The sequence below is a fragment of the Cherax quadricarinatus genome, chromosome 80 (assembly GCF_038502225.1).
Source record: "Cherax quadricarinatus isolate ZL_2023a chromosome 80, ASM3850222v1, whole genome shotgun sequence".
Taxonomy (NCBI): domain Eukaryota; kingdom Metazoa; phylum Arthropoda; class Malacostraca; order Decapoda; family Parastacidae; genus Cherax; species Cherax quadricarinatus.
In genome coordinates, this window is record NC_091371.1 from 288,471 (window position 1) to 303,354 (window position 14,884).

The 14,884-nt window shown below is 39.1% G+C and overlaps 1 protein-coding gene across 1 annotated transcript in view; it reads left to right on the forward strand.

Moving 5' to 3' along the window:
• Window positions 1–4,033: 4,033 nt before the first annotated feature.
• The window catches only part of LOC128702287 (galactosylgalactosylxylosylprotein 3-beta-glucuronosyltransferase P), a 264,425-nt gene continuing 253,574 nt past the window's right edge, over window positions 4,034–14,884 (forward strand). The window contains exon 1 of the mRNA XM_070102066.1: window positions 4,034–4,314. Coding sequence (XP_069958167.1) covers window positions 4,196–4,314 — 119 coding nt within the window. The 5' untranslated portion in view covers window positions 4,034–4,195. The remainder of the gene's footprint in view (window positions 4,315–14,884) is intronic.

Consider the following 14,884-nt stretch of genomic DNA (forward strand, 5'->3'; position numbering starts at 1 on the left):
GCGAGGATAAGGACAGCGAAGATAAGGACGGCGAGGAGAAGAGCAGTACCTTTACAGCCGTTCATAATAGTCATTTAACAAGTTGTTAAATAAAACTGGCAAATTAAATTTTATGCAGCTCAAATTAAATGCAAAACTGGAAAGGCTACTATCGGTTAAAGTTTGAAGCTGATCAGAAGAGTCATTCTCATGTTACTGATAAGAATTCAACTATTACTTCCTACTACCCAGTTCTGATAATGCAAACTTAGAGATTTAATTAAGCTGTTCAAATGATACATACACAAACATGTGCAAGACAGGTACACAATACCGACAAGATGAAAGTTAAGGCACTTGTGCAACATCTAGTTATCTTTAATGTAGACCTTTCGCCACTGGATGGCGAAACGTCTGGAGTCTGGAGTTTCTGGAGAGAGTTCCGGGGGTCAACGCCCCCGCGGCCCGGTCTGTGACCAGGCCTCCTTAGGTCAGTGTCCCAGGATGCGACCCACACCAGTCGACTAACACCCAGGTACCCATTTTACTGATGGGGAACATAGACAACAGGTGGAAAGAAACACGTCCAATGTTTCTACTCTGGCTGGGAATCGAACCCAGGCCCTCGCCGTGTGAAGCGAGAGCGTTAACCACCAGGCCACCAGATGTTGCATAAGTGTCTTAACTTTCACATACAGAAATATGTAGTGGAAACTGAGGTGAAAGTTCAACACAATATTTTTACATATAATTTGCAGGTATGTTCCTTCACGTTTATATAACGCTCATAAAAACAATATATATCTGTGTTAAATACTTGAAGTTAGTCAGAAGAGATTTACAAAACTTATCTAAGACATTCCTGTTAGGCTGACAGAGCTATATAACACTGATACTAGCTCTCATGCACGTGACATTATTTCCATGAATTCTTACTACTGCAAAGTGAAAGAGCACAAAAAGTTGAAACCGATCGGATGAGACGTTCTCAAGTCAAACATGAAAGTTTGGAGGAAGAAAAAATTTAAGCCAGCCACTTTGCAGTCCCATAATTAAGGATTCTATTCTGTCATAGTGTCTAAATCAACTTGTCGGTTTTACAACTTCAGTCTAGAACTAGTGAGAGTTGGTTTTGGGAGATGACCGAGGTTAAGAGTCTTCATTATTTACTATTAATTATTCCAAAAATTATATATTTCTCAAATTTACTCTATTGTGTGGAGCGATAACCATTAAACAGCTCATGTATATATATATATATATATATATATATATATATATATATATATATATATATATATATATATATATATATATGTCGTGCCGAATATGTAAAACTGGTCAATTAGCAAGAACTTATTTAAAATTAAGTTCTTTCTAAAATTTTCTCTTATACGTTTAAAGATATATTTTTTTCATTAATGTTGATGTAAAAATTTGTAACTTTGCACCAAAAGGAACTTAGAAAACTTACCTAACCTTATTATAACAAGCACAATTTATTTTAGCCTAACCCAACTAAATATATTTTAGATTTGTTTACAATAATTTAATACTAAACATACACAGTGAAATGTATTTTTCTCGTTAGATTCAGAATGATTTTGGCGAAATTATTGCATTCACAAATTTTCACTTGTCCTATATGGCAAGATTAGCGTTGCTATTTAAGCCAAGATCGCAAGTTCTGCCTATTCGGCACGATATATATATATATATATATATATATATATATATATATATATATATATATATATATATATATATATATATATATATATATATATATATATATATATTGAAGCATATATGTGAACAGTATTTAGATAAAGGTAGGGAAGTTTTTATTGCATTTATGGATTTAGAAAAGGCACATGATAGAGTGGATAGAGGAGCAATGTGGCAGATGTTGCAAGTATATGGAGTAGGTGGTAAGTTACTAAATGCTGTAAAGAGTTTTTATGAGGATAGTGAGGCTCAGGTTAGAGTGTGTAGAAGAGAGGAAGACTACCTCCCGGTAAAAGTAGGTCTTAGACAGGGATGTGTAATGTCACCATGGCTGTTTAATATATTTATAGATGGGGTTGTAAAGGAAGTAAATGCTAGGGTGTTTGGGAGAGGGGTGGGATTAAATTATGGGGAATCAAATTCAAAATGGGAATTGACATAGTTACTTTTTGCTGATGATACTATGCTTATGGGAGATTCTAAAGAAAAATTGCAAAGGTTAGTGGATGAGTTTGAGAATGTGTGTAAAGGTAGAAAGTTGAAAGTGAACATAGAAAAGAGTAAGGTGATGAGGGTATCAAATGATTTAGATAAAGAAAAATTGGATATCAAATTGGGGAGGAAAAGTATGGAAGAAGTGAATGTTTTCAGATATTTGGGAGTTGATGTGTCGGCGGATGAATTTATGAAGGATGAGGTGAATCATAGAACTGATGAGGGAAAAAAGGTGAGTGGTGCGTTGAGGTATATGTGGAGTCAAAAAACGTTATCTATGGAGGCAAAGAAGGGAATGTATGAAAGTATAGTAGTACCAACACTCTTATATGGATGTGAAGCTTGGGAGGTAAATGCAGCAGCGAGGAGACAGTTGGAGGCAGTGGAGATGTCCTGTCTAAGGGCAATGTGTGGTGTAAATATTATGCAGAAAATTCGGAGTGTGGAAATTAGGAAAAGGTGTGGAGTTAATAAAAGTATTAGTCAGAGGGCAGATGAGGGGTTGTTGAGGTGGTTTGGTCATTTAGAGAGAATGGATCAAAGTAGAATGACATGGAAAGCATATAAATCTATAGGGGAAGGAAGACGGGGTAGGGGTCGTCCTCGAAAGGGTTGGAGAGAGGGGGTAAAGGAGGTTTTGTGGGCGAGGGGCTTAGACTTCCAGCAAGCGTGCGTGAGCGTGTTAGATAGGAGTGAAAGGAGACGAATGGTACTTGGGACCTGACGATCTGTTGGAGTGTGAGCAGGGTAATATTTAGTGAAGGGATTCAGGGAAACCGATTATTTTCATATAGTCGGTCTTGAGTCCTGGAAATGGGAAGTACAATGCCTGCACTTTAAAGGAGGGGTTTGGGATATTGGCAGTGTGGAGGGATATGTTGTGTATCTTTATACGGATATGCTTCTAAACTGTTGTATTCTGAGCACCTCTGCAAAAACAGTGATTATGTGTGAGTGTGGTGAAAGTGTTGAATGATGATGAAAGTATTTTCTTTTTGGGGATTGTCTTTCTTTTTTGGGTCACCCTGCCTCGGTGGGAGACGGCCGACTTGTTGAAAAAAAAAAAATATACTTTCTATCGTATTTTTGTGAATGTTTTGTCAATGTATTTTGTCTTTAAATAAAATATATATATAAAATATAGGGGGAGGTAGGAGAAAATTCTCAAACAGCTTCAGGGAGAACCTTGAGTTTTCCCTGAAGCAAGTTTATTTTTTTCTCTGAGGATGAGGGTCCCTATAACAGTTCTAGAGGTGGTACCTCCCTATATTATATATATATATATATGTATATATATACGTATATATATATATATATATATATATATATATATATATATATATATATATATATATATATATATATATATATATATATATATATATATATATATATATATATATTGTTACTGTAATTGAACCTGCAACAGCAGTCGATCCAACTCGTCAGTTAGACGAAGAAATGTAACGAACAACGGCAGTATTACAGATCACAATAACTATGATATTAAATAAGTCTTAAAAAGTACGACTGAAGACGCTGTTTTGTGAGGTTCAGAGCGATGAATTGACACAGCAAACACTACCATATAAATATTGTTTTGACTACAGTAAGAAGAGTTAACGAAGACATCATAAAATGATCGACTACATAGTCCATGCTTATCTTATATGAGAAGCAGTTGTAACATACAATGTTACTGTGGCGGTTCCTAGACGAGGTGTGTGTTGATGCACTGGACTCACACCGGGCGGCGTTATCAACTTACACCAAGGAATGACTAAACATCACAGTGCTCGGTATGAACAATGGGGAGTATAAAGATAACCCGTGAACAGTGAACACGCTCATCATCACTCAAACTTTAAACACCTCTGAAGCACACTACATATAATGTTGCTGTTGACAAAATAATGTCAAGCTTGTCAGATTCCCAGAAGTGAAAACTGAAAGAAACGGTTCATTACAAGTTTGGATAATATTCCCTAGCGGAATGCTTCACTATTATCCGCAAGTTGACATTATAAGGTTTAAAAACATGAAGCTAAAACTTAACCCGCTTCCAGCCGTCATAACGTTGCCTGGGGCCAGGTGTCAGCCATGTCTAAGAAGGTAAACAATAATAGTACGGGAAACAAAAAGTTGTTTGTTATTTAAAACAATTCACAGGTAAAGTACCATGAAGGGGCCAGTGTATTTATATATATATATATATATATATATATATATATATATATATATATATATATATATATATATATATATATATATATATATATATATATATATATATATATATATATATATATATATATATATATATGTGTGTGTGTGTGTGTGTGTGTGTACTCACCTAGTTGTAGTTGCAGGGGTCGATTCACAGCTCCTGGCCCCGCCTCTTCACTGGCCGGTGTGTGTGTGTGTGTGTGTGTGTGTGTATGTAAAACAACCACTGTGAAAAAATAGTGAATATCCAAGTGTTTTTTTGATTTCTCACATTAATAAGGAACTGTAATAAATAATAGAAGGTTGAGCTAAGACCCTGCTGTCAGCTTCCAGCACTTCACCCAACCCTTTATGATGATGTGGGTCAGATGGTTAAGGACCTGCCAAGCACAGTTTAAATTTTTCCCAAATTTTATTATAAATGAACCTAGTTTGTATAATCCTAAACTAATATTTATATTTCAATGAAACTATTTTTCATGAAGCCTGGTTCAATTATATTTCCTCAACCATAGACCTGCTTGATACCACTTTCTTGGCCTTTTAAAAATCATTTGGATAGTTAAAATCTCTCACATGAATAAAAAAACCATTAGACTCTTGTCCCTTTCTAATGCTATATTGATGTTGTTGTAATCTTAGTTCAATGTTTTTCCCAGTTTAATCATAATAAACTTTATTGCATTTTCTTTGTAAGGAATCTTGTAGGCACAGCCATCAGCAAGTCATTCTCCAAATATCCAAATCACCTCAACATCTCCTCTTCCAGTCTGTAAATACTTTTAGTATCCCCATACCACCCAATCTCCAAGCTACGGATTCTCTGTATAATATTCACACCACACATTGCCGTCAGACACATCTCCACTGCCTCCAGCCTTCTCCTTGGTACAACATTCATTACCCATACTTCACACCCATATAAGAGCGTTGGTACCACAGTACTCTTATACATTTCCTTCTTTGCTTCCATGGATAACGTTCCTTGTCTTCACAGACTCCTCAGTGAACCACTCACCCTTTTTCCCTTGTCGGTTTTATTTTTCTCCACGCCTTTCATGGACTCATCTGCTGACAAGTTCACTTCCAAATAAATGAACACATTGACTTTCTCTATACTCTGTCTCCTTCGTATTTTTTTTATCTTAATCACCTTGCTCTTTCATATATTCCCTTTTAATTTCCTTTTACACACCCTCCCAAATTCGTCCACCCTCTTCTTCAACTTCGCTTCAGAATCTCTCCAAACCGCTGTGTTATCAGCAACACGCAACTGTGATAACTCCCTCTTTGTGTTACGTTCTTTGTCTTTTAATCCCACACTTCTTTCCAACACCCGAGCATTTACTTGCAACCCCATTTATAAATATATTGAACAGTCATGGTGACACCACGCATCCCTGTCTAAGGGCTACTTTTCCTGGGAAATAATTCTCTCTCTCTCTCTCTCTCTCTCTCTCTCTCTCTCTCTCTCTCTCTCTCTCTCTCTCTCTCTCTCCTACATACTTTAACCTGAGCCTCACTATCCTCCTATGCATGAATGCAAAGAAATATCGCAGGCTACAGGATTCGAACCCACATCGGCAATTCTCCATCTGGCTCATTAGTCCACTCAGCTATACATGGCTCAATAACGTTAGGTAGCTTACTGGAATGGAAGCTGTTTCTCGTAACGACGGTCATACCAGTGAGCCTTAAGCATCATCTCCAGCAATTTCATTCTTCTACTGAATGTTTGGCCTCATGTGCGATACTATACTCATTGTAAAAAAAAGCTATATGTAATAGGTTAAAAAAACCGAGAAACTCTGAAATAGGTTCGTAGTTGTGATCTCTAAAATGTGAATTCTTTTATGTATTATGATTCCACATAATAGGTCTTATTTGAGTATGTAGGATGTTGGGAAATTAACATTGTTTTAGATATGTAACCTATGTTACTTGCCATAGGGCTGCACCGATATAAAGTTACAAATGATACCCTTCTTTCTCAAACTCCGGCACTTTTTTGGGGGCGTCAGGGACCTGTATCAGGAGCTCGTTCTTGTCAAAATTTTCATCATTAAGCCTCAACTTCACACTGATGGAAGCTGTGAAGCTGAACACCTATCAGGGCGGAGAGGCTGGCAATCTCAAAAGCATTTCTTCGGTGCTAAGAAAGTAATCACCTCATATCTACCTCTCCACTGCTTCTGTTGTCTTCGTAATTTAAGACACTTCAGTATGTATTAAAGACTCTTACTGAGCACGTGAATTTTTTTGACAAAAAATACCCATCTGTTGCAAGTGTTTCCTCATCTAATTATCATTAATAATATAATGCCCATGGAGATGACTTCATGGTCAGAAGTGATGACAACCTCCTTACCTCGAGGGATGCTGCGTTATAGGAATTCGAAGAGTTCTTGCTAGTTTTTAGGATATCCCAAGCTGTCCTGGGAATTCTCTAGGCTTTACTTCTGGCCAGGTACCTTAATACAGATGTCTGCACTCCGCTTTTGTGGCAGCATAAGTGCCCCAATCCCCAGCTTCCCTGGTAAAGTTTCGAAATGTTTCTTGATGTAATATGGAGATGTCTAGTATTATAACACACCATTTACCGTTTATTCATAATATCACTTCTCTTATTTAATGTTTTCCATAGTTGATATGTCAATATCATATCATATTTTCTGATTACACATTTATGAGAGTACTTGACAAGATGCCAACCAGCAATGTGGAAGGTCTCACAAGTTGTGGTTTACATACAGCTATTTCCATGCTCATACTAAGTGGCTAGTAGCCTGGAGGGGACATATCCTCCTTACCTGTACCACGACTGATTCATCATCTCTAATGTATCATGATTATTATCTGTAGTATTTTTGAGTGAGGGTGCACAATGTTTTTGTTTTGTATCTTCACCCATGTCATGTCTTAGAAATGTCTGAAGGGACGCCCCGACTTAAGGTTCCATGCCCGGCTTCTAGAGAGGCTATCAGTGGGGTCACATGGGAAATACATTTCCTAGCACTGTAATTAGAATTTTGTTGTGGCACTGGGATCACTGTATGTCCACCTACGGCGCTTTATGGTCGTTTCTCCTATTCTAGTTTGCTCACGTATGTCAACTTACTATCTCAGAATGGTTAGGTTATTTATGTATAGTCAATACTTCGATCATGTGTAACTTGTATATTATTATATATGTATAACAACCACTGTGAAAAAAATAGTGAAATTCCAAGCTCCTTTGTGACTTCTCACATCATCAAATGTGAGATGTCACAAAAGCGCTTGGAATTTCACTATTTTTTCACAGTGGTTTTTCTGCATATTGTGATATCACCTGTTTACTGTGATCTTGTTGTATATTATTATATATGTTCGTGTTAGTGAACAGTGTGCGAACACTCATTTGTTAAATGAAAAAAAATGAATTGTAAATATATTTAACTGTGTCCTGTAAGTACTTAAAAAATGGTGATTATTATGGTCATTACTTATTTGTTAAGTGTATAAAGCACCTTGTTCCGTCTAGTAAATTAATTAATTTTCAATATTTTGATGATATTGGACTATTTCTTTTCTGTACATTTTATTGCATGTTTGATTATGGTAAGAAATATTTATGTTTATTAGTGGAAGTTCGTATTGGCATTATATTACGACTTGCAATCAGGTTAGTCATGTGAATCTGATACTTTGATCCCTTGCAATGACTCGGGTTGCAAATCGTAATATTTGTATACCTGTCCAGGTCTGAAGAGCTGTAACTCAACTGTTCACGATCCTAGGAGAAACCAGAAGATTTTTGCTTATAACGAAGTTGCTTGTAACAGATTTCTTATTTCATATGTTACAAATTATAAGTGTATATTGGCAAGCAAAATAAGTGTGTCTAAGGTCTCTTTCTCAGGTAAAATACTAAGTCTTAACCGAGTGTTCCATAAAACATATCCATAAAACACTAACTCGTAATTAAGTAACTTCCAGTTGTAGAAGTGTTGGCATGTTTGAAGGTAATTTGGATTATTTTACACCAGTAAAACAGTAAATTCACTGCATAGACTTGAAGAGGATTAATCAAGGACATTTTGTTTCCTGAGAAATATAGAACTGCTGACAGTTTTATCAGCAGAACAGAGCTAACCAGAATCCTTGGAAGAGGGAGCCACAGCACCTCTACCCTCTTCTATAGCTGAGTCCCTGGGTCAAGCCGAAGTAACTTAGAAAGTTTACCAAGTTATATATTATGATACTAGGGACATGCAGGATAGAGGAAGTCAAGATTAAACCTTGCCTGCACATCCTCCACAGATCCCAGCTGGTGTATAGTGTCTTGCTACGTGAACTGTCATCTGGTCTTTAAGAAATAGTATGACAGGACAGAGATGCTAGTTAAGTTAACGCTGGAGTGTACGATGAGTTAATACAGTACATTATCAAGGTTCTATGGCTAACGCTCATTGTTGGGTTACAGCTCCACCAAGAGTCGTACAGAATTTAACATATAAATGTATCTTATTGATTCCATGTTACTTGCAACACAACCCAGATACATGAAGTGTTTTTAGAATTGTCTGATGACTCCTGGACTGCCTTGTTACTCTCTGCTTTAACCGGGAAAGCTCAGTAATGCACAGCATCACTACCCTGTGATTTGTATATTAATTATGAGAGTTAAAGAAGTCGTTCTTGACGAATAAAAGCTAATTCTTATTAACTCTCATTGTATATTTTGTACGTCGAGGAGAAATCAAGGACAAACATATTCAGACTTTGCTAAAGAAAGGCCATTTCCAGTACAAACTTTTGAGTTATTCCAGCTCATACTGAGTGAAGAATTCCACGACTGTCTTCCTCCAAACGTTCGGGAGTTTATGATAGTTCCTGCAATGAAATGCTTGAAATGGTTACCATAGCGGATACTTATGAGGCAACTCATAAGATTCTGCAAAGGACAGTTTATTCAGACAAGAGTAAACTTAGATACAAGAGTAAGTCTTGGAGTGCTGAAGCCTCAGTGTTAAGATAAGATAAGATAAGATTTCGTTCGGATTTTTAACCCCGGAGGGTTAGCCACCCAGGATAACCCAAGAAAGTCAGTGCGTCATCGAGGACTGTCTAACTTATTTCCATTGGGGTCCTTAATCTTGTCCCCCAGGATGCGACCCACACCAGTCGACTAACACCCAGGTACCTATTTGCTGCTAGGTGAACAGGACAACAGGTGTAAGGAAACGTGTCGAAATGTTTCCACCCGCCGGGAATCGAACCCGGGCTCTCCGTGTGTGAAGCGGGAGCTTTAGCCACCAGGCCACCAGGCCTTCAAAATCACATCGTAAAGAAGTATCTGAAATATTGAAATCGCCCTCTGGAGGGAGGCAAAAGAATGGTGATGAATAGAGAAATATTAGATGCTTCTTTTATATAAAGTATGAGCACTGAAGAGAGTATTCCTTTAGAGAGGCATACCAAAGAGGATCGTGCATCTGGCGCCATTGTTGTAAGTAAGTTTATTCAGGTATACACAAATACGGTTACATAGATTATCATACATAACAACATATGTTTCTCCTTTCAAATTTAGTAATATATACAGGAGAAGGGGTTACTAGCCCCTTGCTCCCGGCATTTTAGTTGCCTCTTACAACACTCATGGCTTACGGAGGAAGAATTCTGTTCCACTTCCCCATGGAGATAAGAGGAAATAAACAAGAACAAGAACTAGAAAGAAAATAGAAGAAAACCCAGAGGGGTATGTCTATATATGCTTGTACATGTATGTGTAGTGTGACCTAAGTGTAAGTAGAAGTAGCAAGACGTACCTGAAATCTTGCATGTTCATGAGACAGAAAAAAGAAATTTGAAAGGAGAATCTTTCGTTTTTCCTTTTGGGCCACCCCCGCCTCGGTGGGATACGGCCAGTGTGTTGAAAGAAAGAAAGAAAAGAACAACATATGTGTAGAAAACCTGAGATAACCAGGTAACCTAAAAAAGTTAGACACAGTGACTTATTTCCATTGGGGTCCTTTTAATACCTTACTACTATATTATAAAGGATATATACTAGGAATAAGGTAAAAAGAGTTATTTACATTTACATGTGCGTTAAAAAAAATGAATAATTCTCCTCTCTTTCTGTCGCTACATTCATCAGGTACCTTCTGACTGTCTTCTTGAACTGGCTCATGCTAACTCACTCTTCAGACTTACCAGAGCAACAAGAACATCAACCTTACGTTAATGAAACCTCATATAAATATTAATTTCACGGACAGAGTTCGCCTCTCCTAAAGTCACTGAACAACTGAGATGGTTACAAAAAAAAAAAAACCGAAATGTTTGAGGAAAATATGCATTCGTGTATGAATCAGTTTTATTCAGGCAGCAAGGTTGTCCTGAACCATACGGGTGTACAGGTAGTAATATGCTATCATGATTCTTATCTAATGTTACTGAGAGATAACTTATCTTCCGTGTTCGAAAACACGGATACCAATATGGAGATGCTTGTGGAAACGCTTCTCAATAAAACCTATGATAATACCAGTTATTATTCTGGCTATATTATTGCTGGAATTTCAGGGGGAATTTCGATGTAAAATGTTCATTTTTTGATGTGATATAATCTAAGAGAAACATCAAGTTTAGATAATTCCTGTTAGGAAACTTACGACGGTGAAGATAATAGAAGTGAACTTTGGTTATATCTGTTGGGTGTTGTGGCGCCTGTGACGTCACGAGTACAAAACTATCCTCTGTCACGAGCGTTTTATCTTCATAACTGCTTTGAATATGATGTTTGTTAATATATTTCTTCCCTCTTCACTTACAGTGACTGAGAGTAAGAATATTCCTAGTAAGGTTAGCAAGGACGTTTCACCACTCACTCAGGAGGATCTAATTAGGTCTCTAAGGACTAATCAAAGGGATCCTACCTTTGTTACTGTTACAGTAATGGTGTTCTGATAGATACGTTAAAAATTCCACACTTCTCAACTGAATTAGCAATCGTAAAGTCTCCAAAGCCAACACATGTGCTTATTCGTTAATTATGAGCCTTAGTCCGAGAGCTAGAGCTTGGTCCTGTTCCATGCGACAACATTTATCTCTTTGTGTGTGTTGTTATTGGATCTTGGTATAAGCATAATGAATGAAAATATACCGAAGGAGTATCTAACTGTTGGCCGAGTAGAGAAAAAGATATGTTCTCGTATTCCTCTCAGAGAAATTTTGAGACCGAATGAGAGACAACAATTATAATAATTGTCTCTCTCAAACTTTTGTGCAGTGTAAATAGAGCAGTAGGAGACAGGAGCGATCTCGCAGCTCAAGCACTGATTCCACTACTTAACTCCTCTTACAATACACCTTAGATTGTGTACAAATGGCAAGCAGACTGTGACAGTGTAGAGGTGGTGGCCCGGTGGTCTGGGTGGTGGCCCGGTGGTCTGGGTGGTGGCCCGGTGGTCTGGTGGCTAAAGCTCCCGCTTCACACACGGAGGGCCCGGGTTCGATTCCCGGCGGGTGGAAATTCCGACACGTTTCCTTACACCTATTGTCCTGTTCACCTAGCAGCAAATAGGTACCTGGGTGTTAGTCGACTGGTGTGGGTCGCATCCTGGGGGACAAGATTAAGGACCCCAATGGAAATAAGTTAGACAGTCCTCGATGACGCACTGACTTTCTTGGGTTATCCTGGGTGGCTAACCCTCCGGGGTTAAAAATCCGAACGAAATCTTATCTTATCTTATCTTATCTTAACTGAATGGATAACGGTGTTACACTTAGAGATAGTGAGAGAACAGAGTAAGGTGGGAAAAGAGAGACAGGAGTAAGAAAAGAGTGTAGAGTAGAGAGGATATTTTTGAACGTCCTTTGTTAGAGCCAGAGTTAAACGAGCGAGATGATCGATGTTCTGGTCTCAGTTTTGAAATTCAGAAAGCAACACAAATGGTTCTGTTTTACACAAGTGAACAAAATTGAGTTTCTAAAGACGCCATTATACTGGAATACTGATAATAATTCCTAGCACTATACTTACAGTGTTTAAACTATACGTGAGCATAGCTGTGCTTATGCTCACGTAAGTACGCTACTGACAGTGACCACAGGGTCAGTGACCTTTGAGACGCACACTTATGCTCACGTAAGTACACTACTGACAGTGACCACAGGGTCAGTGACCTCTGAGACGCATACTTATGCTCACGTAAATACACTACTGACAGTGACCACAGGGTCAGTGACCTCTGAGACGCACACTTATGCTCACGTAAGTACACTACTGACAGTGACCACAGGGTCAGTGACCTCTGAGACGCACACGGAAATTTTTGGAAGTCCTGCAGACTGGATAGGTCAGCCAAATATTGGACCGCCATGGTTCTCTCTCGAATTAATGTGAAAACTGAGTGGGTTCTGTAAATGACTCATGTTCGACATATAACAGTTTTGTTCCGTATTCATAACAGTAACACTCAGGACATATTGTTCACACAGGCAAGACGTCATAGCCAGCTTATTTTGTGAAGCCTGATTCCTCTGGTTCACACAGTCAAGACGTCACAGCCAGTTTATTTTGTGAAGCCTGATTCCTCTGGTTCACACAGTCAAGACGTCATAGCCAGTTTATTTTGTGAAGCCTGATTCCTCTGGTTCACACAGTCAAGACGTCACAGCCAGTTTATTTTGTGAAGCCTGATTCCTCTGCTTCACACAGGCAAGACGTCATAGCCAGTTTATTTTGGAAGTATGGAACATGTGAAGCCTGATTCCTCTGCTGGGCTGAGAACTGTTGAAACAATGGTGTTGAAAATATCTTGACCTTCTTCAAGCTTTGTCTTTGACCACGAGACGCTGGGAATTAGCGGCTGATATGTACGTACATATGTAGGTACATATTTACTGCGTTTTGCGTATCATTTCTTCATGTATTATATTTTAAGTGACAGTTTTATAAAGTGTGGTATGTATGTATGTATGTATGTATGTATGTATGTATGTATGTATGTATGTATGTATGTATGTAAGTATGTATGTTTTATTATTATTACTATTATTATTATTATTATTATTATTATTATTATTATTATTATTATTATTATTATTATTATTATTATTATTATTATTATTATTATTATTATTATTATTATATTTTCTGTTACTGTGCACAATTTACCGATTTTTACCAAACGATATAAAACTTCTTTTGTTTTTTTGGTTCTGACGACTGGGATGTCAATATTATATTTTATTACAACCCGATGTACGTTTATTGTGGCGATACAGTTTATGTGAATATATGTGTATGTCAGGACAAGACTGTGGAAATACCAAGAGTATTTTCTAATGTGGATAACCGAGTCTTCTCTTACAATAGATTGATTATTCTCTTAAATTTTTAAGGGGTGGGCTGATAAGCCAGTGGAAGGCTTCAGTTATATGACCAAAAGCTCAAGTGGCGGGTCATCATGCAACTAAAAATCGAGTCAGGAAATATTTGTCCAGTTTCCTGACGAATCTTACCTGTCCTAGACGCTTTTGTTGTGTTAGCTCAGGGGGTCCCTGTTGCACTGCTTCAGGGGGTCCCTGTTGCACTGCTTCAGGGGGTCCCTGTTGCACTGCTTCAGGGGGTCCCTGTTGCACTGCTTCAGGGGGTCCCTGTTGCACTGCTTCAGGGGGTCCCTGTTGCACTGCTTCAGGGGGTCCCTGTTGCACTGCTTAAGGGGGTCCCTGTTGCACTGCTTCAGGGGGTCCCTGTTGCACTGCTTCAGGGGGTCCCTGTTGCACTGCTTCAGGGGGTCCCTGTTGCACTGCTTCAGGAGGTCCCTGTTGCACTGCTTCAGGGGGTCCCTGTTGCACTGCTTCAGGGGGTCCCTGTTGCACTGCTTCAGGGGGTCCCTGTTGCACTGCTTCAGGGGGTCCCTGTTGCACTGCTTCAGGGGGTTCCTGTTGCACTGCTTCAGGGGGTCCCTGTTGCACTGCTTCAGGGGGTCCCTGTTGCACTGCTTCAGGGGGTCCCTGTTGCACTGCTTCAGGGGGTCCCTGTTGCACTGCTTCAGGGTGTCCCTGTTGCACTGCTTCAGGGGGTCCCTGTTGCACTGCTTCAGGGGGTCCCTGTTGCACTGCTTAAGGGGGTCCCTGTTGCACTGCTTCAGGGGGTCCCTGTTGCACTGCTTCAGGGGGTCCCTGTTGCACTGCTTCAGGGGGTCCCTGTTGCACTGCTTCAGGGGGTCCCTGTTGCACTGCTTCAGGGGGTCCCTGTTGCACTGCTTCAGGGGGTCCCTGTTGCACTGCTTCAGGGGGTCCCTGTTGCACTGCTTCAAGGGGTCCCTGTTGCACTGCTTCAGGGGGTCCCTGTTGCACTGCTTAAGGGGGTCCCTGTTGCACTGCTTCAGGGGGTCCCTGTTGCACTGCTTCAGGGGGTCCCTGTTGCACTGCTTCAGGGGAAGCTGTAGACTGACTC